Genomic DNA, 26,583 nt, shown 5'->3' on the forward strand with positions numbered 1-26,583 from the left:
TTTATCTCATCTTTTTGCCGTCGTTTAAAGGCCCGTGCTGCGAAACTCCTGAGCAAGCACAGGCTTTTGGAGCGCTACTGAGATCTTCTGGTTGAATGCCAGGATGGGAGGGAAGGACTTCCATGCAGAAGTGGTGTTGAACTTCCCCATGAGGCTTCTGTTACCGCCTTCTCCAGGAGCTGCCTGTCAATGCCTCTAATTTTTAGTGTTTTAATGCACCCTAAAAAAGAACGAGCTTGTGCCACCAGCAAGTGGAAGGCAAAGATCCGAGTCTGCTGAGTTGCAACGATCTCTTATTCCAGCTTCTCTATTCTCACCGCAAAAGCTGTAAAATGGAGAAAAAAACTGGAAAGAGAAGAAACTGATAAAAAAACCTCAACTACATCTCCAGGACGTTCATTCACATTTTCCTGGGAGATTTTTCACGGGAGAATTCGTAAATTCTTACAGATTTGTAAAAATCTGTAAATTTGTAAAGGTCATGTTTTTCTCAGCATGCACCGTTCTGAAAAGGTTCTCCCGCGTGTAAAATCTGGAGTATTGAGATTTTTCTGTGCACGTATTTTCTCGCTCTTGGCCTGTCGGCTCGTTTCTCGTCTGTCTTGCACTAAAGTCGGTGATCGTTCTTTCAGTTTTCCTGTATTTTTCCCACTGTGTTTCTTCACTTGCGGAATCTGCTGGTGGAAGGGTTTGACTTTGCTGAAGAAGCACGTTCCAGGTGAAAAGTTTCTTCTCTTTCCAGTTTTTTTTCTCCATTTTACAGCTTTTGCGGTGAGAATAGAGAAGCTGGAATAAGAGACCGTTGCAATTCAGCAGACTCGGATCTTTGCCTTCCACGTGCTGGTGGCACAAGCTCGTTCTTTTTTAGGGTGGTTTAAAACATTAAAAATAAGCTGCCGAAATGATGCCAACGCTGATGATTCCCGTAAATTTTGAGTAGGCATTTAATCCCGTCATTAGGGCTGAGTTCTGCTGAGCGGGGTGTTAAAACTTCGTCGCTGTGGTCACCAGCGTGACCAGTCCTTCAGTAGACCTGTCACACAAAGACCTGGGTACGGAGAAGGCGGAAATCACGTCCTGCTCCAGCTGGGACGAGCACTGAGCCTGTTCAGGTCATGTCAGCGCATCGACTTTTCTCACCAACGCTGTGTTTTTTCTTTAGTAAAATCATTCCTGTTATATCCTTTGGTCAAATCCCTCATTTCTAGTCGTTCTTGAGGCACGTTGGGTGAGATTCAACCATCTTGCTTTCCTTCATACACTTTACTTTTTGCTCTCAGCCTCCAGAAATGTTTTCATAGAAACATAGAATTGTCCAGGTTGGAAGGGACCTTTGAGATCATCGAGTCCAACGTTTTTGGTTCTAATTAGAGCCCTCAGCTGAGCTCTGACATTGCTCTTTATTGCGCTTTTGGCCAGCTGGAAGCCTAAGCAGCTGCAGAAAGGGAGGTGGATTTGCATTCCCCTCCGCACGCCAAGCATTTCTTTTGATGGTGCTGTAGTCAAATCGACCCTAATCATGGCATGGCTTTAGTATCCAGTTCCAAAGAGAGGAGGAGAAAGGCAGGATCGTATTTGAATGTCCATTTTTGTTTATTTAAATTTAGAGATCAAAGTCTCCTTCTGGTTTAAATTTAAAAAAAAACCACAAAAAACAAACACCCAACCAAGCAAATGCCCCCACAGAAATCCTCAGGGGTGATGCTGATGAGCTGGCGTTGTTCAGCCCGGAGAAGAGAAGGCTCCAGGGAAACCTTAGAGCCCCTTCCAGTCCCTCAAGGGGCTCCAGGAAAGCTGGGGAGGGACTCTGGAGCAGGGAGGGGAGCCGTGGGACGAGGGGGAAGGGTTTTCCACTGCAAGAGGGGAGATTTGGATGAGATATCGGGAAGAAATTCTTGGCTGTGAGGGTGGTGAGCCCCTGGCCCATGTTGCCCAGAGAAGCTGTGGCTGCCCCATCCCTGGAGGGGTTCAAGGCCAGGTTGGATGGGGCTTGGAGCAACCTGGGCTGGTGGGAGGTGTCCCTGCCCAGGGCAGGGGAGTTGGCACTAGACGACCTTTAAGGTCCCTTCCCACCCAAACCATTCTGTAATTCAGGTGGTTCAGTTGTCTCTGCTTTTCTCTAGTTGTTCCCATGCCTGTCTCTGCTCTCGTTGGAGAAGAGCACAGCAAGTGTCCCTGCATTCCAGCACAGTGACAAGCCACCTTTGGTGCCTCTGGCCCAGGCTGGGCATCCTGGGGACATCTCTCTGCTGGGACTATAGAGGAGACCAGGCAATGGACTGAGCTGCGACCCCGTGCCCTGTGGGGTGAATCCCACCCTTGGCTTCTCAACGCTCTGTTGGTCTGGTTTCTTGGCCGGGTGTTGTGGCCCACAGCTACAAGGAGCTCTGGCATCATAAAGTGGGTCTTCCTCGCCAGAAGAGCATATTACCGGACACTTTTCTTGGGTGATGCCCAGAATCAGTAAAATTTGGCAAAGTTCAGGTGCTTTCTCTCCAGCTTTGCATTTCCAGGCACAGGGTTCAGACCCTGTTGCTGACTGTTGGACCTTTGCCACCAGCTGTGCTTTCTTGGTCCGGGCAGTTCCTTGGTCCTACAGGAATATTGTGGTTGACGGGTTTTCTGTTTGAAAGGAGAGACAAAACTGACACAAAAGCTGCCTGGGAATTCCAAAAGACGTGTTTTCACTGCAGAGCATCCACGCAAATATCAGGAATGTTTCTGGGAATCTTCCCTGTCGTCCCTCAGTCTGAGGAACTGGTTGCCCTTTGAATATTGGTTCTTTGAACATGGGTTCTTTGAACTTCGAGGTGCTGGTCTTGCCTGCTTCCTTTGTGCTTCCCCCTCCCAGAAGATGTATGGTGCGAGACACGCGGTTTCGTAGTGTTGTATGTCCCTTGATCAGCTGGCCAGCTAGCACCATGTGGTGTGCTTGCTCTGGAGATATCAGGTGGAAAGACTGTCTGAAGTTGACAGCCAAGGCTGCTGACATGAGAAGGGAAGCACCGCTCTGGTTCTCATGCTGGGGAATGCTGGAGGTGTCTGTGGGGTGCTGAGGCCGTTAAGGAACGTGGGAGGAGAAGTCAGTGCAGGGCAAGGCGGCCATTGCAAGGCAGATGGGGTGGCTGAGGGGACACAGCCGTGCTGAGGCCAGGCAGAAGAGGCAGGGAGGTGTGGGTTCCCATTTGGAGTCCTGTGTCCAGCTTTGGAGTCCTCAGCACAGGAAGGACACGGAGCTGTTGGAGCGGGGCCAGAGGAGGCCCCGGAGATGCTGGGAGGGCTGGAGCCCCTCTGCTGGGAGGACAGGCTGAGAGAGCTGGGGGGGTTCAGCCTGGAGAAGAGAAGGCTCTGGGGAGACCTTCCAGGCCCTCGAGGGGCTCCGGGAAAGCTGGGGAGGGACTCTGGATCAGGGAGGGGAGCCGTGGGACGAGGGGGAAGGGTTTTCCACTGAAAGAGGGGAGATTTGGATGAGATATTGGGAAGAAATTCTTTGGTGTGAGGGTGGTGAGCCCCTGGGCCAGGTTGCCCAGAGAAGCTGTGGCTGCCCCATCCCTGGAGGGGTTCAAGGCCAGGTTGGACGGGGCTTGGAGCAACCTGGGCTGGTGGGAGGTGTCCCTGCCCAGGGCAGGGGAGTTGGAACTAGACGACCTTTAAGGTCCCTTCCAACCCAAACCATTCTATGATTCAATGGGTTCATGGAGATAACCATGGCTGGGATGGCCCAGGAGGAGAGGGGTGCTGTGTCTGTGCTGGTCACAGACTTAGGACACGCAGTGCGCGGCCCTACCTGCAGGTCTAACAGCTGTTCCTCCTTCTCTCTTTCAAGATCCTCACCTCCTCCGGACCATGACCCCCGAGAACATGTGCCACATGACTCCCCCTTCTCGCCTGGAGCACCCTCCTCCGCCACCTCCCCCTCCGCCTCCCCACCTGCAGGGTCCCCCGCCACCGCCGCCCCCCCACCCGCACCAGCAGCAGCACAACCCCCACTACCCCGGCCTGCAGCGGGACATGTTCATGAAGGCCGAGCCCCTGATGCCACCCTACGGCATGGGGCAGGGCATGGCGCCTGCCGACCTCCACCATGCCCAGCAGTCGCAGATGCTGCACCAGCTACTCCAGCAGCACGGAGCAGAGTAAGGCCTCGGGGCGCTGGGGCTTTTCAGCGTTATTTGCGTGGTGTGGGGAAGCGGGGGAAGGAGGGAATGGGAGCTGGAGGCTCGCGGAGTGCGTGAGCAGAATGACTGGGTTTAATGGCAAGTTAAGGAGCGTGCCCTGGGTCTGTGGGAGCGAGCTGGGGAGGCATTGAGCTGGAGATGTGGAGCGGGGCCAGAGGAGGCCCCGGAGATGCTGGGAGGGCTGGAGCCCCTCTGCTGGGAGGACAGGCTGAGAGAGCTGGGGGGGTTCAGCCTGGAGAAGAGAAGGCTCCAGGGAGACCTTCCAGCCCCTTCCAGGTCCTCAAGGGGCTCCAGGAAAGCTGGGGAGGGACTCTGGATCAGGGAGGGGAGCCGTGGGACGAGGGGGAATGGGTTTAAACCAAAAGAGGGGAGATTTGGATGGGATCTCAGGAAGGAATTTTTCACTCTGAGGGTGGTGAGCCCCTGGCCCAGGTTGCCCAGAGAAGCTGTGGCTGCCCCATCCCTGGAGGGGTTCAAGGCCAGGTTGGACGGGGCTTGGAGCAACTTGGGCTGGTGGGAGGTGTCCCCACCCAGGGCAGGGGAGTTGGAACTAGACGACCTTTAAGGTCCCTTCCAACCCAAACCATTCTACGATTCTGTGATTTAAGGTCCCTTCCAACTCAAACCATACTACGAGATGACCTAAGTGTGGGGAAGGGTTTTTGCGTGGCTCGGAGTTGGGCGGTGGGGACAGACAAGAGGACAGCAAAGACGTGGCTCAGTGCAGGGATGGCGCAGAGCTTGGCGGTCACAGGGAGGGTGGGCAAAGCCTGGCGGCAGAAGGTGATGATAGTCCTGAACGAGCCCGTGGCTCCCCGCATGAAGAAGGTGTTCATGGAGGTTCCCCGCATGAAGGTTTTCATGTGAGATCCCAGCTCTTTCCTGGTCGCGGGCTGTGGGGCTGTTACCTCCCCACCTCGGGCTTTCCTGCTCAGCCTTCGCTGTCCTGCGGGTCTCCGCAGCCTCCCGGTGCACCCTGCCAAGAAGCGGAAACACTCTGAGTCGCCCCCCAACACCCTCAATGCACAGATGCTCAACGGGCTGATAAAGCAGGAGCCAGGTATGGGGTCCGTGCCACTCAACCCTGACAGAGTCCAAACGCCTCCCTGGCACCAGCCGGGAGCGCTCTCACCAGGTATGTGGTTTTTGCCCACCCCATCCCCTTCCCCCTTAATACCCCCAGCATGCAAAAAAACCAAACCCCTGCTGCCAGCCCGGGCACCCCGCTGGACCAGGGGGCTTGGGAGGAGGGGATGTGGCCACCTCAGGGGGTGCCAAGCAGTGGGGCTCATCCTGGCTGGGCTCCCAGGAGCCCAGATCTCATGCCCGTGGTGGTGCCCTGGCAAGCTTCAGGCTGGCTGCGCAATGCCAGTCGCTTCCTTCTGCTCTTACGCAGCCAAACGCTCTTGTCGGGGTGATTGAAACAGGTATTTTCCCCTCACGGCAGGCCTGATTCAAGACAACGACAGCTTGAACGGCTCCTACTTGGATCCCAACTACCAGTCTATAAAGTGGCAGCCACATCAACAGAACAAGTGGGCAACCCTGTATGATGCCAACTACAAAGAACTGTGAGTCATTCACCCGCCTTTGGAGAAAGGCAGATTCGCCTTTTGTGTGTCGGTGGCAGGGGACTGGGGGATCATACTCACACGATGGGACAAGGATCTTCCTGGGCTCCCCCATGTCCTCTCCCGTCATGCTGTGGTGGAGATATTCTCCCCACCGTACCTTTGCCACAGGGAAAGTTACTTCTCTGCACTTTTGCAGGGCTGATGGAGGGCTAAGAAACGGGGCTGGCTCTGTAGGAGCCAGCAGAAGGCGGTTCGGCGGCTTTGGTGACAGTTTGGCAGCCACTTAGACCTTGGTCTGCCCTGGAGGGTTGGATTGGCAAATTCAGCCTTGCCCTCACCATGGGTTGGACCAGCAGCACCTTTTCCTCCTGCCCAGGCTTACCAAGGTCCCGGATTTTAAAACAAGCATTAGGATTTCCTAGACGATGCATAGCAGGGATGACTGGAGGTAATCTAGAGCCACTTCAGCGCAGCTTGAGAGCGGCGTGGAGGAGCCTGAGGAGGAGGAGGAGGAGGAGGAGGAGTGGGAGTGGTTGATGGGCAGAAGAGGAAAGGAGGAGAGAAAGAAAGGAAGAGGGAAGGGGTTGAGGAAAGGCAGGAGGGGCAGGGAGGCGGCAGAGAGGAGAGCTGGGGTGGCCGAAGCTGGGTGGAAGGGTGGGCTCGGGGGGCTGCGTGGGGCTGGGGGCTGGAGGGAGAAGCTGGGGCAGAGGAGGGTGGAGGCAGCGCGTGGACCAGCTGCGCAGGGAAAGAGGAGCGCTCAGGAGGAAACCGCCCTGGATCCTCCCTGCATTCCTCGGAGGTGACAGAGAGCTGGCAAGCAGCAGGCTGGGTTCCAGGAACCGCTCGCCGAGCGAACGAACCCCCCCACCCCGGTTCCCCTCCTCCCCTTCCTGCACAGCCAGGGGCTGGTGGGGGTTTTCTCGGGGGACAGGGAGCAGCGGGTGCTCTGGTGTCTGCGATACCGAATCACCCAAGACGACTTATCAGCCCTTGCCTAGATGGTGCTCGGGATGGGAGCCAAGGAGCCCAGGCGAGGCCCGTGGTGGAGGCAGAGCGGGATCCGGGACGTGCAGGGGAGTTCTCCCAGCCCTCCTGGAGACACATCTCCTGCTCCTTGGGTCATCCCTAACGCAGACCTGGTGGCGACTGGGACGTGCTATGGGTTGTTCCCCTGCGGAGAGGCGGCTGTTGGAGTTGGTTACTTCTTTGGTGACATTTGATTTTACTTCTGTGGCCCTTTCCCCACCCGCAGCAGGAGAGGGGTAACTTGGGGAGGTGGTTACTTCTGTTTTACTGAACTGTTTCTCTAAAGGAAGCATCTCCCACCTTCAGGTGGGATATCAACCGCTTCTGGGGACTCATGAGCGGCTCCGAAGTCCAGTCCTGCAGCCCTGCCCCTGCTCTCCCCCACCAGTTTGCTTTTCTGTAGGCTGGGGGGAGTGGGGGAAGCTGAGCATCTCTCGCTGAGCACACAACACGCCGCAATCCCAAATTCCTGCTTTCCCACCCAGGGCAGTGTTCGTGTTGGCTCCAAACCCCTCTGAGCTCTGTCTGGACGTGCCATCTCTATCGCTTGGTTTTCAACCGGGACCTGGGTGTCACTGGGCAGTTGCGATGCTGCCGTTTGCCCACCTGACAGAGACACCTTCGGCTTTTGCTGCTGTTTTTGCCTCTCCCAGACTCTGGTTTTGTGCCAGAACTGCCCCCAACCATGACCCTCACTATCTTTGCCCCATATCAAAGGGTTTCTGAGAAGCGGAAGCACCAGGAGAAGCAGACCCCCCCTTCTCTAGCTCAGGCAACAGTTGGCCACAACCTGTAAGTCCCTGGGGTGGCCTCTCTACCCCCGTCAATCTCCGCAGGGCTTTCACGCCGTGGCAGCGGCACAAAACAGCACCTTGTGTAGTCAGCAGGGTCCAAAGAGCCCCGCGCCTCGCGGGAGCAGACCTTTCGCACGGCCTCGCTTTTCTCTGGGACATAATGAGTCCCCCCCTTTTCCTTCCAGCTCTCTCTGTTTACCTGCGCTGGGTAAACGCTCCCTCGTCCCAAACACGTCACAGCTCTTTCAGCTTGTCACGGAGCGTCTGCAGGTGTTGCAGTCCCCGGTTCCGGAGATTTCCCCTGCGCCCCGGTATCGTACAGGGTGCCTGGCCGAGGGAAAACACGCAATATTTTCTGCTGGGCGCAGAGAATTTGCTGGAGCCCTGCAAACCGCGGCTTTTCGCTGCTGCAAAACCCAGCCCTGCTCCGCCGTGTTCCTTGGATCCGCGCTTGGGATCGCTTGCCTAATACCTGCTTTTAGGATTTAGGGCGAAAGCCAGAGCAAACCTCCTTCGGTGGCATTTAGGTCATCAGCCCGTTGTGTAATGAGTAAATTCCTTTTAACTGACTTCATGTAGATTTTAGGAACCCACGTGCCCGTTTGTTGTGGCACTGGATTTGGCCAGAATTAAGGGTTAAGGTCAAGGGTTGATCGATTGATTTTTAGTTACACGCTATCCCGGTGGACTCTCCCTCCTTCGCGGTGGGTTTGAGGCCAGGTAGCTCTAGGAGAGCCTGTGCAAGCTGGACCTACATCTCCTTCTAAATGGAAGATCGCTTAGCGCTCCCGGTACGGCAATGCACCAGAATATAGCTATGAGAAACACCAAAGGATCCATCTTCCCTTCCTTCTTCTAGAACAGCATTTTTTAGGTTGACTAATCCAAGTTCTAGCAGGTAGGAGCCTCCCCCTTCCTTTCTGCCTTTTGGGTGCACTCAGCAATCGAGCGGGATCTCCCTCTCTTAGACATCCGTGAGTATTTCCACGATTCAGTTTCCTCTGAGATGATAAAGCAAGGACCAGCCGTTCCCGGTCTGTTTGCTGCTGGAAGCTTTCCTCTAGTTTGTAAGTGCTGTTAAGAGTTTCCTGCCCCTACAGGGAACATATTTTTTTTTCCCCTGCCGCTGGGATCCAGGTGCCCACAACCTATTCACAGCCCCAGGAATTTGAATCATCTGAATCATCTGATTTTTCCTCCTCTTGTTCTTAAGAAAAAAGACCGGAAAGGCGGGTGAAGGAGGGAGACTGAGCCTTCAGGATGCCATGAACATGACCCTTTCTGTTGGGCTAGGGGAATAATGGCTCCGTCAGTACTTTATTTAATATATTTTTCATAGAACCGTAGAATGGTTTGGGTTGGAAGGGACATTAAAGCCCATCCAGTGCCACCCCCTGCCCTGGGCAGGGACACCTCCCACCAGCCCAGGTTGCTTCAAGCTCCGTCCAACCTGGCCTTGAACACTTTTTGAACCCATACAGAGCAGTTTATATTTGTGCCTGGGGATTTATCTGTAACATTCCATGCTAAGCATAAGCTTACAGGGCAAAAAATGCTATTAAATGATATTCCATGCTCCTGCTCTTGCGCACGCAAAATTGGGTCCCTTGATGGTTTCTCTCTGCCAAGAGCGGGGCTCAAATGTCTCAAAGTCCATCATGTTTGGCGGTTGATCAGCTGAGAAAGAGAAGATTTTTCCAGATTTGAGGTATGGATGATATGGTCTTTCTGCTGTGATTGAGCATCTTGCCGGGAGATGCTGAAACCTGGCGGGATCTGGGAGTTTGAGATCCAACAATCTGTGTCAACCAACGGTGCCGCCTTGTCTCCTGATTTTGGGGGGGGAACTCAAAATTGCTGGGCTCTTGCTGGAGTTTTGGCAGGATTTTGCGCGTATTTTCAGTGCGCCCACCAGCTCTCTGATGTGCTCAGCAAAGGAAGGGGGCTTCTGGGAACAACCCATGAAGCGATGCCTCCTGAGAACCGCTCGAAGTTAGGTGCTCCCGAACTCTTTGGCTAAGGATGGGCAAAGGGTGGGTGTTGCTGGCAGCTCAACAGCGTCCTTCTTGCCATCAGGCAGATATGCGAGGAGCTGAACCCAGCAGTGGAGCTGCTCAGGTTCACCACCAGCACCTACAAATCCGCTGGCAGCCACTTGCCTCCTCCTTCCACCGGTTTGTCCAGTGGGTGCCACTCCGGCTTTTCTTTCCAGTTTCTTGCAAAGAGGCTTCCTGAAGAGCTAAACGCAGCCTCGTTAGCGCTGGCTGATGATAAGCCTTAAGGAGACCTTTTCTTCCACCAGTTCCTACCTGAGCCGCTCCCAGTGAAGGCACCAATAACCAACACTGAACGTTTTTTGCTCCTCAGAAATTTCCTCCTATGGTTAGTGATGCTCAATAGCCCTTTGAGAGTTTCTTCCAGCTTCTCTCAGCACCGCTCGAGCCCATTTAACAGCTCTGTCTTCTTACGCAGCGAGTGTAGCTGTCACATCAGGTCACATTTGTATCTGGTGAATGAGCGGAAAATTAATAATTAATGGCTCCTCCTCGGCCATTGCTGTGGCTTGATGAGATGGGGACAGCCCAGGGGGGGTCTGACCTCATTCTGCAGTTCCTAAGTAGCTTTTCTGCCTTTTATGAGACCTGTACAGGGAGTTTAGTTGTGTGGATGGCGACAGATTCCCCGTCCTCAGGCAGGTTGGAGCAGTGGAGAAGCCCTGCAGCTGCCAGGAGAAGGAAGAGGAAAGGGAAGCCGGGCTCGTATGGACTACACGGGTTTAGTTTTGACACAGGTTTCCTAGAAGTAGGCTGGATTCAGGAAATGCTGGGAAGGAAGGGGGGAAGGAAGGGAGAGTTGCTGCATGGATTCGTGTGGAGGTGCCTGGAAATCGGTGTCGTGGCTTGCTGGGCTTGTGTCTCAGGCTCCGCTCACGTGGGCTGAGGGATCTGGGTCTGACCGAAGTCTCTGGATTAGTTTTATTGATAATATGTTCTTTCTTGGCCCTTTGCACTGGTTTTGTGGTTTCGGACTCGCTGAACCTTCAAAAAGGTTAGCTGGTTTCCAGCAGCGGTGCCGAAGAGGCCTGGAACCGGGCAGTTCCCTAATTTACTCCTGGGAGCAGGAGTAATTCATCTCCCTGACAGCCTGCTCTGATAAATGCCAGCAGGCTCCCTCCTCCCTCTCCCCCGCTGTTTACAGTTTGAGGGAAGGCAGCTGGAGAAGGGTAGTGTAGCACCCAACAGAAACATTTCCATGCCGAGCCCAGAGCCTGGAAACCTCCAATCCTGGAAACTGGGCTGGTACACTTCTCTTCCCATCAAGCAAACTGGTCCTCTCCATGCGCTCTCCTCCGGAGCTCGGGGCTGCGGGCTAAGGCTGAGCTTTCAGGCTTGCACTCTTTGGTTGAAGAAATGTCCTTATAGACAGCACCGAACCTGGCCTGGCTGGAGATCCTGGACCTCACCAAGGGGACGGAGGTCGGCGTGATGTGGTCCTGTCCTGTTGGATGGCGTTTGGGTTAGGTGACAGGGTGTTGTTGGCCAGCTTGGCTCATCTCATGGTCGTGGATGGATCACTGAGGTCTCACTGTCTCGTGTCGCGAGTGTATCTCAGGCAGCTGAAGGGACCACGTACGCTGCTGAGCTGTGGACGCACTGGTGGGAGCGTGTTGGTCTGAGATGGGACCATCAGAGAATCACAGAATGGTTTGGCTTGGAAGGGACCTTAAAGCCCACCCAGTGCCACCCGCTGCCCTGGGCAGGGACACCTCCCACCAGCCCAGGTTGCTCCAAGCCCCGTCCAACCTGGCCTTGAACCCCTCCAGGGATGGGGCAGCCACAGCTTCTCTGGGCAACCTGGGCCAGGGGCTCACCACCCTCACAGCAAACAATTTCTTCCTAATCTCTAATCTAAATCTCCCCTCTTTCAGTTTAAAACCATTCCCCCTCATCCTATGGCTCCCCTCCCTGATCAGGAGTCCCTCCCCATCTCTCCTGTAGGTTCATCATGCTGTAGGTTCCTCCATCCCAGTGTTGGTACCCTGGAAGAGAAACAAAGCAGGGACTGCATGGAATTAGTGAGTGATCTTTGAAGTAGGGGGTCTCCAGACATTATTTCTGAGGAGCGGTTGAGATAGCTGGGGAAACTGGAAGGAAGGAGGAGAGAAATAGGAGAGGTTTTGCTTCCAGAGAGGAAGCAATCGAGGCACGTGAGCATCCCTCTGACAATCCTGCTCTCGGCCACACATCCCCGTACAGTTCCCTTTGCAGCAGAGACACGTTTCCCCTTGCAGTGTCTTTCCCTTTGCCGTGCACTTTAACGTGGAGGGCGAGGGTGCTCCCTGCTCCTCTGAGTTTGTAACCCCCCACCCTCACTCGGATTGGGAGAAACCTCCTCTCCTCTGATCCTGCCCTTCCGAGTCCTGCCTTAATCTCCTTTTGTCAGTGGGGGCATTTTGGCTAAAATAATCCATTTGACCCCAGACCTTTTATTCCTGACGCTTTGTCCTCTGACCCCTCCGCTCTCCCTGGGAAAAGCCAGCGTGGCTTTGGCTGCCCCCGAGCTTTTGACTTGTCAGCGGCTGGTGTCATCCCAAATCCCGTGCACCGTCTCTGCCTGGGGGTCGCCTGCCCTTCCTTCTCCTCCCACCACATCCAGAAAGTCTCAGGAGGGACACGGTGCCAGCCCAGTGCCCGAGGACTGGCTCCGGGGCAGGGTGATGGCGGCTCTAAGGTCCTTGTGGGTTAAGATGAAGGGGAGGATGGTTTTTCATGTGTCACTGGAGTCCTTACGGTGCCTCAAGTGGCGATGTCCCCCCCACCCTGTGGCAGCAGGGGAGTGGGTTTGCTGCTTCCAGGTGGGATTTACAACATGCGAGTAAAACAGCACTGGAACAGGAGATCCAGGGGATACCCAGCCCCGCACACTCTCTGCAGTGGGGCAAGCCGAGAGCAGCTCCTTGGCTCAGCCGGAGGCGATGGGCTGAAGGCAGAGGGCTGGGGACATCCATGGCCCCTCCACTACCTGAAGTGTTCCCCCTGCAGTGCTGCCTCCAGCTCTGGGGCCACCAACAGCAGAAGGACACGGAGCTGTTGGAGCGGGGCCAGAGGAGGCCCCGGAGATGCTGGGAGGGCTGGAGCCCCTCTGCTGGGAGGACAGGCTGAGAGAGCTGGGGGGGTTCAGCCTGGAGAAGAGAAGGCTCCGGGGAGACCTTCCAGCCCCTGCCAGGCCCTCAAGGGGCTCCAGGAAAGCTGGGGAGGGACTCTGGAGCAGGGAGGGGAGCCGTGGGACGAGGGGGAAGGGTTTTCCACTGCAAGAGGGGAGATTTGGATGAGATCAGAGGGAGAAATTCTTTGGTGTGAGGGTGGTGAGCCCCTGGCCCAGGTTGCCCAGAGAAGCTGCGGCTGCCCCATCCCTGGAGGGGTTCAAGGCCAGGTTGGACGGGGCTTGGAGCAACCTGGGCTGGTGGGAGGTGTCCCTGCCCAGGGCAGGGGGTGGCACTGGATGGGCTTTAATGTCCCTTCGCACCCAAACCATTCTGTGATTCTATACCCAGAAAGCAGCTTCTTGCCTCCTATCTCCCCCCGCACGGAGATCCTGCGTTGGGGGATGCACCGGCCACAGCTTTTGGGAAAACTCAGAGAAAAGGAGCCTCTGAGAGGGGGACTCTGGAGGGATCAGGCATCTCTGGAAGACAGAGGAAGGGGAGCCTGACTGTCTCCTTTCTCTCAACACGCCTGTTTAGCAGCCATCAGTTTGAGTGACGTTAACCAGAGCATGTTTTGGAAGCATCCATGGTTCGGAAGGTCGGTCAGTCCCTCCCTCTTCTCTGCTTTCTCTGTTAAAAACCAGTGGGGCGAGAGGTGAACGCCTGGGGGTCCTGGGCAGAGGGAAGCAGCTCAGTGGGCAGAGGTGGGTCTCAGTGAAAGCAGTTTGGAAGGGCTCCGGCACCCCTGGCGTGAGCGTGGAGGGTGCTGGGACCAGCCCAAGCCGCTGCTCCCCATCAAGAAGAGCCAGATGGAGAAGTGGGGGCTGAGGCTGGGAGGAGGGCGAGAGCGGAGGGGAATTCCTCTCGTGCTTCTGGGCTAAGGTAGTGCTCTGCTCCCACCGTCTGGTTTGTGTTCGGGGCAGCCCCGGGTCCCTCGGGTGCAAGAAATGAGTAGTTGCTCCCGGCCATCCCAGCATTATTCATGAACGCCTGGAAATATCCGCAGGTTTCGTCCACATTAACCCCTCAAGAGCGTGTCTGGGGAGAATGGCTTCCCAGACAGAAAGGAGGTGGCCAGCCCAGGGACACCAGGCGAGCAAGAGTGACTTTTCCCTTATCTCCTGCTTCCCAAAGCCTGCTGATACCTGCCTGGTCCATCGCTGTCAGTCTGTCCACCTCCCCTCCCAGTGCTCTGGGCACTATCCGTCTGTCTGTCTCTCTTGAGGACTGGAGGTGGAACTCAGAAGTGGTTTGCTTTTATGGGAGAGTCCTCCATCATTTTTAAGCCTGATGTCAAAGCCTAGGCTGAGCCTCGTAGTTCTTTAATTAATAAATGTATTAAAAATAATTACTAAATAAATAACCTCATCCATAGTTCTTTAAAACAATAGGATTTTGGTGTTCTCCTAGAACTGCTCGGTGGGGCGGCGGGATGAGAGGCATCTCCTTCCCCACTGCGTAGGACGGGCAGCGCCCTGGGGGCCCACCAGCTCAGCTCTGGGGTTTGGGATGGCGAGAGAAAGGGGACTTGCTGCAAAGGCCACATTTTTCCCCCGTTCCCATGGTAACCGGCCCATTAAGGAGATGTAGATTAAACCTCCCCAGCTGGTGTGTGTTCATCGGGCTGCCAGGGCCCCCTCCTCCTCCTCCTCCTCCTCCTCCTCCTCCTCCTCTGGACCTGCCCGCTGGGGGCTGGAGGCTTTTCCCAGCAGCCGGAGCAGGTGGTTGCGATTTCGGCAGGAATCCGGCACGCAGGAGGTACCGCCTGGTAGCAGGGCGACGTCGGGAATGTGATGGGTGAAGCGAGTGGAGGTGTGGGACCCCCTCCACCCCCCAGGTCAGCCTGAGCTGTGTCCCCAGCCAGCAGCATTCAGGGGGCTGCTCCAGGCTTCGGGTGGGTTGTGGAGATGGTACCTCCAACGGGTGTGGAGACAGGGCTCAAAAATGAGCTGCCGCCCTGGTGTGGCTCATATCACAGAATCATAGAATGGTTAGTCGTATGAGTAAGACTCTTACAAGTCCTAGGAGGAGCGTCTGAGGTTGTTCAGCCTGGAGAAAAGGAGGCTGAGGGGAGACCTCGCTTTCTACAACTCCCCGAAAGGAGGGTGTAGCGCGGGGGGGTCGGTCTCTTCTCCCAAGGAACAGGCCATGGGACAAGAGGAAACAGCCTCAGGTTGTGCCAGGGGAGGTTTAGGGAGGATATTAGGAAAATTTTTACACTGAAAGGGTTATTAAGCATTGGGACAGGCTGCCCAGGGAAGGGGTTGAGGCACCATCCCTGGAGGGATTTAAAAGACGGGCAGACGTGGTGCTTAGAGATGTGCATTAGTGATGGTTTTGTCAGAGTTGGGTTGATGGTTGGACTTGATGATCTGAAAGGTCCCTTCCAACCCAGGCAATTCTATGATTCTATGATTAGAGTTGGAAGGGACCTTAAAGCCCATCCCGTCCCACCCCCTGCCCTGGGCAGGGACACCTCCCACCAGCCCAGGTTGCTCCAAGCCCCGTCCAACCTGGCCTTGAACCCCTCCAGGGATGGGGCAGCCACAGCTTCTCTGGGCACCCTGGGCCAGGGGCTCACCACCCTCACAGCCAAGAATTTCTTCCTCAGATCTCATCTCGATCTCCCCTCTTTCAGTCTTTAGTACTATAACATAGCATATAGAGTGGTGGTTGCCCCAGCTTTCCTCATGAAACCCTGGTCACGGGAACCATACCCCTTTCCAGTTGAAGACCCACCTAAAGCAAAGCTTCAAGGAGATACAGACCTTCTCTGAACTCTCATCCCTGCACCGCGGGATGGGTTGCAGCACGGCAAAGTGTTGGGTTCATGTCAGGCAGTGCTGGTGCCCGTGGGCACCCAAGAGCAGCACCAGCGCAGGGCAGGAGGGACAGCATCAGAAGTGGTCTCTTTTGCCCCAACTCAACCCTTCTTCCCCTCCCATGTGCCTGCTCTGCCTCAGGATTATTTTGTGGTTGTATGTGTGGGTAGAGGTGACCTTCATGGTGTATGGTGAGGTGGGACTGTTCACGGCAGACGTTGTTTGTGTGTGGTGGGACGCGGAGGTGAGCTGTCTGGTGAGGTGTCCACCCGTGGGGTGGTTCATGTGCATCCGCACCCCGGGCTGTGGCCATGTACCGTGTCATACAGACCCCTCGTTGTCTCTGCTCCTGGGCGTGTGGCTCATTGTCCTGGTTTGAGCGACACAGGACTAATTTCTCTTCTAATACCTCAGAAAACTGCACTTTTAGAAGATTGTTGTGTCTGAATTGGTGAAAATATTTACTTTACAGCCAGCTCTGGTGTGGGGGATTCAAGGTCTCAGCATTTTCGAGCTCGCCAGGTGCGGGGATGAGGAGGAGCGAGACCCGGGCGCTTGCCCCAAGCTGCCAACAGGGTTATTTCAGACCAGGAACGTCACATTTGATATAAATTAGAAAGTTTGCTGAGGAGTTCTCTCTCCATCCCTTTCTGGCTGCCATCCTGAGCACTCCTCGCCCTGGTGCCGGAGCCCTGAGCCCTTCCCTTCCTCCCGCAGCCGCAGCGCTCGCAGGGTCCCACATTGGCTGTCCCTGCGGGGATGCACCGCTTCCGCTGATGGAATGGGCTGAGTATAATCCTTGTGCATTTTATATCAGTATCAGGATCAATATTGGTTCTTTAGTCTTATTAATGGTAATTATCTAGTTTTGTTCTATTAAATCTGGTTATATTTCAGCCCTTTGGTTTCCTTGTTTTTTCCCGATTCTCCTTCCCAGGTGGGGAGGAGTCATCAGGTGATAGAATAATTGTCTAAATGACAATTTTGTGGGTTCCTCAGACCTCAGGGTCATCCTTCCCCCCACCAGTGTGAGCCTCTCGTGGGGTGCACAGGGTCTAACGCCTGCTGCCGTTTCCACAGCCCGATGCTCACCTACCGCGTCGATGCTGACAAGGGCTTCAACTTCTCAGTGGGCGACGACGCCTTTGTGTGCCAGAAGAAGAATCACTTCCAGGTCACAGTCTACATCGGCATGCTTGGAGATCCCAAGTATGTGAAGACCCCCGAGGGCCTGAAACCCTTAGAGTGCTTCTACCTGAAGCTGCACGGAGTGAAGGCAAGCGGGAGCTAAGGGCCAGTAGCGAATCCAGCAGGGAAAAGGGGTCCTTGGCAGACGGTTGGGATCAGGCAACACCACATCTTCACGGGCTAAGTTGTAGGGAGAGTGTTGAAGGCCAGGACAAGGCGGATCTTGGAATAAGAGTCCTAAGATGACTCAATCACTGCCTGGGTGTCTTCAGGGCTCCCTCTCACTCACCTTTGACTCCAGAGCTATATAGGCACTTTGGGAAGATCTTTTCACCTTCAACCGTGTGTTGGACACACGTTCACCCATGGTCAGACAATGACCACACTCAGGTTGGGTGTTGCAAGTCAGTTGTACTGTGAGGAGCACTGGGCAGACAGTGGGGGAGAAGGAGGTGGGAAGGGGAAGGTCTCGGCTTTCTGCTCTTTGTCACATATCCAAATCTTTCTCTCCAGTTAGAGGCCTTGAACCAGTCCATCAATATCGAACAGTCGCAGTCTGACCGCAGCAAACGGCCCTTCAACCCCGTCACGTGAGTATTGCTCGGGGTGTAGAATGGAATCATAGAATAGAATTATAGAATCGTCGAGGTTGGAAGAGACCTTTAAGATCATTGAGTCCAACCATCAACCCGACACTGCCAAACCCACCACTAACCCATGTCCCTCAGCACCATGATTCCACGTCTTTTAAATCCCTCCAGGGATGGTGACTCCACCACTGCCCTGGGCAGCCTGTTCCAATGCTTGACAACCCTTTCAGTGCAAATTTTTTTCCCTAATATCCACCCTAAACCTCCCCTGGCACAACTAGAGGCTGTTTCCTCTTGTCCCATCGCCTGTTCCTTGGGAGAAGAGACCGACCCCCCCGGCTACACCCTCCTTTCAGGCAGTTGTAGAGAGCGAGAAGGTCTCCCCTCAGCCTCCTCTTCTCCAGGCTGAACACCCCCAGCTCCCTCAGCCGCTCCTCACGAGACCAGTGCTCTAGTGGGATGTGCTACTGGGGCATAAGTAATGGCAGGAGAGGGTGGGGAAAGAGGCTGAGTCGGAGGTCTTGGGGTTGTACTGTGGCTGTCACAGTCTCCAGTTTTCTCCTCTGTTTCCCACAGCAAAGTTTTCCTCTCTTCACGTTCCCAGTTCTGCTCGGTGCCCAGTTCATAGACCCGCCTTGGTGGAGCAGGCCAGGAGATGGTCATTCCCCAAAGAACCTCCTTTCCAGCAGTGTCCTCACTCACTCCTCTGTTTTCCCTTCCCCAGGGTCAACCTGCCTCCAGAGCAGGTCACCAAGGTCACTGTGGGGCGGTTGCACTTCAGCGAGACCACAGCCAACAATATGCGGAAGAAAGGCAAACCCAACCCAGACCAGAGGTGAGGAGCACTGGTGCCTTCTCCAAGCCGTTGTGAACACTCAGGGCCTGCGGATGTGCCAGTCCCCGAGCTGGGGAGTGTGGCTGGAGGGAGGGGGACATGGGGGACAGGTCCTGAATTGGTTGTCCTTGTCTGTGTGGAGGAAAGGAGGTGTCTGCTGTGGCCGCAAGGGTCTCCCCAACTCTGGGAGGGGGTGAGAACAGTGGCTGTGCCCCATAGCACAAGGAGAGGGGATGTGCGAAGCCCACCATGACAGCTTGGTGCCTGGGCAGACTGTGCGGTTCCTGGTGCAGGATGGCACCCTGACCTCCCTCCCCTCTTGGCAGGTATTTCATGCTCGTGGTGGCCTTGCAGGCACACGCGCAGAACCAGAACTACACGCTGGCAGCCCACATCTCCGAGCGCATCATCGTCAGAGTAAGTCCCTCTCTCCTCCCTCAGCCCCTGCAGGTGCCCCGCAGTCCTTTGCTGGATCTCCTGGGCAATCTTCCTGCTTTCCTCTGCCTTTCCAGTGCTTTCCCCACCCAGCCCTCTCCCACCTTCTCCAAACTCCTACTGCCTTGCTTGTAGCTATCCCTGTCCATGACTGGGGTCTGGCTCCAGCCTTTCTACACCTGCTTAGTCGGAGCAGCCTCAAGGCATGCAAGAACCTCTTGCAGGATAGGGAAGGTGTCCCATTCTCCCAAGGTTGGACCAGTGTCCAGGGCAGAGCTGTTGGGAGTGAGGGAACAGTGTTGTTGGGACAAGCTATTTGTATTTTATTCTCCCCCTCTGCTCCGCTCTGGGGAGACCCCCCTGCAGTGCTGCCTCCAGCGCTGGGGCACCAACAGCAGAAGGACACAGAGCTGTTGGAGCGGGGCCGGAGGAGGCCCCAGAGATGCTGGGAGGGCTGGAGCCCCTCTGCTGGGAGGACAGGCTGAGAGAGCTGGGGGGGTTCAGCCTGGAGAAGAGAAGGCTCCAGGGAGACCTTATAACAGCTTTCCAGTGTCTGAAGGGGCTGGAGAGGGACAAGAAGGCTGGAGAGGGACTTTTTACAAGGGCTTGTAGTGATAGCAAGGCGTTCGACACGGTCTCCCACAGCATCCTCATAGGGAAGCTTAGGAAGAGTGGGCTTGATGAATGGACAGTAAGGTGGATAGAGAACTGGTTGAAAGACAGAGCTCAGAGGGTGGTGATTAGGGGCACAGAGTCTAGTTGGACGTCAGTGAGGAGTGGTGTTCCCCAGGGGTCAGTGCTGGGTCCAGTCCCAGTCAATATATTCATCAATGACCTGGACGAGGGGACAGAGCGCACCCTCAGCAAGTTTGCCAATGACACAAAGCTGGGGGGGGTGGCTGACACCCCAGAAGGCCGTGCCACCATCCAGAGAGACCTGGACAGGCTGGAGACTTGGGCAGAGAGGAACCTTATGAAATTCAACAGGGGCAAGCGCAGGGTGCTGCACCTGGGGAGGAATAACCCCCCGCACCAGGACAGGTTGGGGGTGACCTGCTGGAGAGCAGCTCGGTGGGAAGAGACCTGGGAGTCCTGGGCGACAACGGGATGGCCATGAGCCAGCAAAGGGCCCTTGTGGCCAAGAAGGCCAATGGCATTCTGGGGGGCATCAAGAAGAGTGTGGCCAGCAGGTGGAGGGAGGTCATCCTCCCCCTCTGCTCTGCCCTGGGGAGGGCACATCTGGAGCGCTGTGTCCAGTTCTGGGCTCCCCGGGTCAAGAGGGACAGGGAACTGCTGGAGAGGGGACAGCAAAGGGCTACCAAGATGCTGAGGGGACTGGAACATCTCTCTGATGAAGAAAGGCTGAGGGATTTGGGTCTCCTCAGTCTAGAAAAAAGACGGCTGAGGGGGGACCTTATCAAGGCTTGTAAATACTGAAAGGGGGGTGTCAGGAGGATGGGGCCAGGCTCTTTTTTGTGGTGCCCAGGGACAGGACAAGGGGGAACGGGCACAAACTTGACCATAGGAAGTTCCATCTGGACACGAGGAGGAACTTCTTTGCTGTGAGGGTGGCAGAGCCCTGGCACAGGCTGCCCAGAGAGGTGGGGGAGTCTCCGTCTCTGGAGACATTCAAACCCGCCTGGACGCGTTCCTGCGCCACCTGCTCTGGGTGACCCTGCTCTGGCAGGGGGTTGGACTGGGTGATCTCCAGAGGGCCCTTCTGACCCCTGCCATTCTGGGATTCTGTGATGGCCTCTCCTGCTCTACGGTCCCTCTGCAATGTGCATGGAGGGATGGGTCTGTGGGGCTCTCCTGATGTCCTCACTCCCTCTACACCTCGGAGTGCCTCTGCCCAGCAGCAACGCAGCGTTTCTCTCCCTCGTTTTCAGTCCCCACTTTCGTGTCTCTCCACAGGCCTCCAACCCTGGCCAGTTTGAGAGCGACAGCGACGTGCTCTGGCAGCGCGCACAGCTCCCCGATACTGTTTTTCACCACGGCCGGGTTGGCATCAACACGGACCGCCCCGATGAAGCCCTCGTGGTCCATGGCAATGTGAAGGTCATGGGTTCGCTGATGCACCCTTCAGACGTCCGAGTGAAGGAGGACATCCAGGAGGTAAGAGCCAGGCAAACCAGGGCAGGTTTGGGGTGATGAGGGGTCTGAAGAGCCACCACAGAAAGTTTGAGGGTCCTTGTGAGCCTGTTTCAGCTGCCGATTTTAACATAGTCTTTATGGGCAACCTGAGCTCCTGTTGACCAGATGGGAAGTGCCTTAAAAGTCTGTCGCCATCTGTCCCAAACACAGCTTGTCCATCGCATCTTGGGGAATATCGACTCTTCCGCTGTTAGCCAGAACTAGCAAACGCAGAAGTGACAAACCCGAAACCGAGCGAATATATGAGATAGCACACTGGGGTTTGCCAGAGCCTGGGTGGGAGGCTCCGCTCTGCTCTGAAGTCCTCTCAGCTGGATGCGCCTCTCCAGAAAAACGGGGTACAATCATGTCTCATATGTATGAGAACTGCCCTGTGCCTGGTTGTGCAGTGGGACTCGGTCTCCTCCTGGTTTCACTACCCAAGGAACGTGTCCAGTGACAAGAACTGGAGATCAACCCCGGTGCAAATGCTGTTTGTCTTAACGGCTGGTCTGAGCAGGGTTCAGGGCTGTCCCGTGAAGTGCTGCCTCGCAAAGATATTACCGTGAGCCATGGTGGGTTTTGCTGCTTGGAGCCAGAGACTTGGGAACTTCAGAAGCAACACCCCGCTTAGGAGTTGCGTGTGTCTGTTTTGTCCCAGGTGGACACCACAGAGCAGCTGAAGAGGATCTCCCGTATGCGGCTGGTCCACTACAACTACAAACCCGAGTTTGCGGCCACGGTGGGCATTGACAACACCTCGGAGACAGGTATGGGCCTTGCGTCACACCGCGGTGACCTTCTTGCCTCTGCAGCGCTGGACCTCGTGTTCTGCCACCCACAGCGGCGTTTTGTTGATGGTGCCAAGCGGCACTGCCCTTCCTGGTGGCTGTACCCAGCTCTGCCCTGCGGCAGCCCCCCAGGCGTGGGGTAGGAGAGAGGGGGCTTCCCACCACCTGAAGGTTAGGCATCTAATGAAATTCCTCTTCAGTGAGTGGGAGAGAAGATGGCGCTTCTCACAGATGACTTACAGGGCTTCTGTGATGAGGCTTCTCCCAGTACCCACCTCTCTGCAGGGCTACAGCCACGGCAGGGTGATACCAAGACCCCTGTCCACGCAATCTGGGAACCAGCCTTGTCTGAACAGCCCCTGCTCTTCTGTGGCTGAGCGTGTATGGGCTGCCCGGGCCATTACAGGGTTCCTACCAGCGACCACGTGGACCAGAGAAAGAGCTGTGTCAGGAGGAGCCCTGCCCAGACCACCTTGACCCACTGTGCTGTTTCCATGCAGGCGTCATTGCTCAGGAGGTAAAGGAGATCCTCCCTGAGGCTGTGAAGGACACCGGAGACCTGGTCTTTTCCAATGGGAAGACCCTTGAGAACTTCCTGGTGGTCAACAAGGTTGGTGGCAGCCGGGAGGGGCAGGGAGGCTGTTGAACCCTGGCTCGAGGGAGTTGTGGAGCTGGGAATGGAAGAGGGAAACTGGGATGCTTGGGAAATGCTTCTAGGCCAACACCACCCACCTGAGTTTCAGATCTGGCTGGTCTTTCAGATGTCAGGAGCAGCCCTGGGTGGACGGCGGACATCAGCAGGGAGGAACTAGCCTGATGTGGGTGGAAGTTGGCAGCATCTCCCTCGGGAAGGGCTCCTTGTTGGCAGCCTCCTGTAGGGAGGCTCTTAGCCATAATCTCTCCTTTCTGGATAAGATAAGGTGGTTATGTCAAGATAACCCAGAGCACCTGGCTTGCCTGACCTCTCCGTAACCTGTGGCAGCCTGTTTGCTGCTCTGGGACGTTGAGGAGACAGCCTTCCATAGCACACATCAAGGGGACAGCCTCCCAAAGCTGCCAGCTCTCTCCTGCGTCTCCTGACCAGAGTAGGAACGGCCAGGACTGACCGTAGTGCCTTGTTTCTCCTCTGTGGAAGCCTAGATCCCTGCAGTTTCCTCACCAGCTGGCAGTAGCTGCGAGCGTCACCTTTTCTTTGAAAGCTGGAGAGGGACTTTTTACAAGAGCATGTAGGGATAGGATAAGGGGTAACGGCTTCAGACTGGAAGGGGTCGATTTAGATGAGATCTCAGGAAGAAATTTTTCACTCTGAGGGTGGTAAGCCCCTGGCCCAGGCTGCCCAGAGAAGCTGTGGCTGCCCCATCCCTGGAGGGGTTCAAGGGCAGGTTGGACGGGGCTTGGAGCAACCTGGGCTGGTGGGAGGTGGAAGGTGTACAGGAGTGGAGTGGCCGAGCCTGAGGCTGGATGGGGGGCAGTGGTGGGATGTGGCTGCAGTTGTGCTGGGAGACGCTTGCGCTGGAACGCTCTGCCTTTATGGGAGGGTCTGCAGGATCATGGAATCATTTAGGTTGGAAAAGACCCTTGGGATCATTGAGTCCAACCATCGACCCCGCTCTACAAAGTTCTCCCCTACACCATATCCCCCAACACCACATCTAAACGAGTCTTAAACTCATTCAGGGCTGGTGACTCCACCACCTCCCTGGGAGGAAGATTGTTCTCCAGAGGCTTCCAGATTTGGACTCTCCGTTGGTCTGGATACAACTGTCTGTTGGATAACGCTGCCAAATAGCTCCAGCAGCTTGCACTGCAGAGCAAGAGAAAGGGTAGATGGAGAGCATGGCTCACATGATTTGATCAAGGGCTCCTGATGAAGACGGGGACTTTGTGTCAGTCCTTTGTAATTGAGGAAGTGCCAGCAGGAGACCTCAGGGATCCTGCACCAACATTTATTGTTTTGGTTGGCTTTGAAGAGGATATCTCTCATTCTTGCATCCAGGGGCTGTAGGGATCTAGATTTGCCACGTGGGATGATTCCCTACCCCCAGAGCCGGTCGTTGTGTACCCTTTCCCCTGGGGCAGGGCATGGGATAGCAGTCAGGGTGGCCAGATCCATGGGAGCAGGAGCGCCTCCACGTGCCAGGCCACCCAGACTCCCAACCCCTTCCCTGGCAGGAGCGCATCTTCATGGAGAACGTGGGAGCTGTGAAGGAGCTGTGCAAACTGACAGACAACCTGGAGACCCGCATCGATGAGCTGGAGAGGTGGAGCCACAAGCTGGCCAAGCTGAAGCGGCTGGACAGCATGAAGTCAACCGTGAGCTCCGGGGCATTCAGGTACGGCCACACTGAGGACACGGGAGCCAGATGAGATGTCTCCTTCTGAGACCAGGCAGCCCCGACTGACAGCTTGGTTTGGGAAAGGGGAGATGGGGAGGAGTGGTGGGGTGTTGGAAGATCTCATTTGCCTGGGGTAGATTCAAGGAGCTACTGGTGAGACAGGTCTGGCGTACACATACCAAGAGCCTGCTCTTACACCAGCCCAAGAAACCCCAGTGTGAAACTGTCTCCGCGTTTCCCTAGAGCAAATGAGCAGCTTTCTCAGGGCAAAGAGTTCCTCATGTTTCCAAAATCATCATACCCACCCTGCTCAGCTTCTGCAGGTTTTAGGGCAGAATTCAGGCTCTCTGGGCAACGGACCAGCACTGCACCGACGCTTGAGCAGATAAAGTGACCAGGGTTTGTGACTATCGTGCCACGCAGAGATTTCTCCCCTCCCAGAGAATCTCATTTTTGGCTGGGAATCCCTTGGCGTGCCGTCCCGGCATGGCTCAGCTCCATTCCTCCTTTTTCCTTGCAGCCAAACGGGAAGCCAGTTCAGCCGTGCGGGAAGCATGCCCCACAAAAAGAGACCCCACAAAGTAGCCAGCAAGGTAAGGGACCGTCCCAAAGTGGGGAGAGGTGGCCTAAGAACGCTCGTCTGCATGGTCCTCCTGTGTTTCCTTCCCTGCGCTGCAGAGGGAGAGACCCTGTCTGCTCCCCTTTCCACAATTTCTCCTTCCTTTTTGTCCATGCCTAATGAAGATGTTCTATGGCTTCTGCTCTGCGGGGGTTCAGGGCCTGCAGGAGAGCAAACCGGGGTGGGATCTGTGTGAGGACCAGGGCGGGAAGAAGCCCTGAGCTGATCTTGAGGTTTTTCTCTTGCAGTCACCATCGGTTGTCCCGGAACAAGCCTGCATCAGCCAGCGGTTCCTGCAGGGCACCATCATTGCCTTGGTCATCATCATGGCATTCAGGTGAGAGCGCGCGCCCCGGGCTGCCGTTTCTCCACTCTCTCCAGCTCATGGGTTTGGTCCATGCCATCCGTGGGGTGGGTAGCGAGGGGCTGTGGACCTACGGCTTCTTTCGTGGGCTGAAATCCCTTGGAAGCAGATCAGAACCATGACGTGGCCCTTGCCCCATGCCCATCCTCAGCAGGTCCCTCTCTCTTTCTTTCCAGCGTGGTGTCCATGTCCACGCTCTACGTGCTGAGCTTGCGCAGTGAAGAAGACCTCGTGGATATCGATGGGTAGGTAGTTCTGGGCTTTGGGGGAGGGATGCGGGGACCGGGGAGGGGTCTGAATCGCAAAAAGCGAACGCTCTGGGGTTGTTGAGCTCCAGCGAGTCAAGCTGTAAAGCCAACCAAATGCATCCGCACGTCCAAGTCTGGCGCCAATTAAATTGTCTGGAGCAAGAAGCGAGGAACAGAGAAGAAAAAGGAAATACGCTGCTGTTTGGCTGCTCACGTATCCACTCATGCATGGTCTGAACGTTCTTTAGATGCCTCTTCAGCTGGACTAGAACAGCATCGTCCCACTGATTGCAGTGGGGCTGGACCAGTCTGTACTAGGCGAGAGTTTCCCTCTGCAAACAGCGTCCTTGGTGTGGAGAGAGCGTTGAGGGAACGGCCCCAGCCCGGCAGCCTGTGCTGGGCATTCGGTTTTGGCACGCTTCACTCCTTTGGGAGCTCACGTTACCAGATAACGAGTCTCTTTTTCTCTCCCTCTTCTCCCTGTCCTATCTCTCTCCCTCCTGTTCTGGTTACATCTCTCATCCGACCCATTTTCTTTCCGCTTTGTCTTGAATTTTCCCAATTATTCTTTCCATTTCCATGATCTCCCATATCCTCTTTCATTCCCCCTTCTCCTCCTCATCTTCTACCTTTTCTTCCCGTCTCCCTTCCCTGTCCTGTAGCTCTTTTGCTGTGCCCACTGCCTGTCTCCTGGCCCTCTTTCGGCACAGGGGTCCTGGGGTGCCGGTCGCTCTGTGTCCACGGTATGTTACTGTTTCATTATACTCTTATTTAATTGCCGCATCGCTTCTCTCAAATCCTCCTCTTTCTTCCATCTGCACCACAGAAGGCCCAGAATCTTAAGCCAAACTGAAAGCAAAGAAAGGGATATGAATATACAAGTGGGACTCCAGGAGGAAGGGGAAATTAGGATTGGGAGATTGGAGAACCAATTAATCCAAAGCTAAATAAAGAAACCACATACTACAGGTAGAGCAGGAGCAGGCAGCGTGAAAGGAACGGCAGGAATGTGTAAAAAGGATTAAGGCTTTTGAAGAATTAGCCAAAAAAGCTGTTCCTACCCTCTCTTCGTATGCGAGTAGCTTTATTGTGGAGGGTCACTCTCAAGTACAGGACAGATCACACTGCAAAAGGAGGACAGAAAAAAAACCCTAAACTATTTCTTTTTATGAGCCATCACCGCTGGGAATGTTTGGAAAGGTACCGACAGAGGGAAAAGTGGGCGAGTTACTCGTTAGGTACAGACCAGTGAAGCACCTCAGTTAATGGGGTCTGCGGGGCTGCTGCAAAATAATTCCCTGAAAAGAAAAACAGGCCCTCCTGGTCTATCGGCAGCCTTCGGACAAAACACGGCATGAAGAGCAGTGGAAGGCACAATTAATTTTGTTCTTTTAAGAACTCCACATCAGAGTGTTTCACAGGAAGCAATTAAAGAAGTAATTGC

At 55.3% G+C, this 26,583-nt stretch overlaps 1 protein-coding gene across 6 annotated transcripts in view; it reads left to right on the forward strand.

The window, feature by feature from the left end:
* Nucleotides 1-26,583, forward strand: part of MYRF (myelin regulatory factor) — a 75,287-nt gene that overhangs the window by 37,647 nt on the left and 11,057 nt on the right. For 3 of the 6 annotated variants that reach the window (XM_074586486.1, XM_074586488.1, XM_074586492.1), the window contains 15 exons: nt 3,827-4,136; nt 5,141-5,313; nt 5,626-5,749; nt 16,681-16,876; nt 17,302-17,378; nt 18,103-18,213; nt 18,540-18,630; nt 20,563-20,763; nt 21,443-21,551; nt 22,073-22,182; nt 23,745-23,905; nt 24,429-24,501; nt 24,776-24,864; nt 25,068-25,136; nt 25,802-25,882. In XM_074586486.1, coding sequence (XP_074442587.1) covers nt 3,827-4,136; nt 5,141-5,313; nt 5,626-5,749; nt 16,681-16,876; nt 17,302-17,378; nt 18,103-18,213; nt 18,540-18,630; nt 20,563-20,763; nt 21,443-21,551; nt 22,073-22,182; nt 23,745-23,905; nt 24,429-24,501; nt 24,776-24,864; nt 25,068-25,136; nt 25,802-25,882 — 1,975 coding nt within the window. The remainder of the gene's footprint in view (nt 1-3,826; nt 4,137-5,140; nt 5,314-5,625; nt 5,750-16,680; nt 16,877-17,301; nt 17,379-18,102; nt 18,214-18,539; nt 18,631-20,562; nt 20,764-21,442; nt 21,552-22,072; nt 22,183-23,744; nt 23,906-24,428; nt 24,502-24,775; nt 24,865-25,067; nt 25,137-25,801; nt 25,883-26,583) is intronic. The other 3 variants (XM_074586487.1, XM_074586489.1, XM_074586490.1) reach the window with 2 other exon arrangements.

The sequence above is a fragment of the Larus michahellis genome, chromosome 4 (genome assembly GCF_964199755.1).
Source record: "Larus michahellis chromosome 4, bLarMic1.1, whole genome shotgun sequence".
In the NCBI taxonomy this organism is placed as follows: domain Eukaryota; kingdom Metazoa; phylum Chordata; class Aves; order Charadriiformes; family Laridae; genus Larus; species Larus michahellis.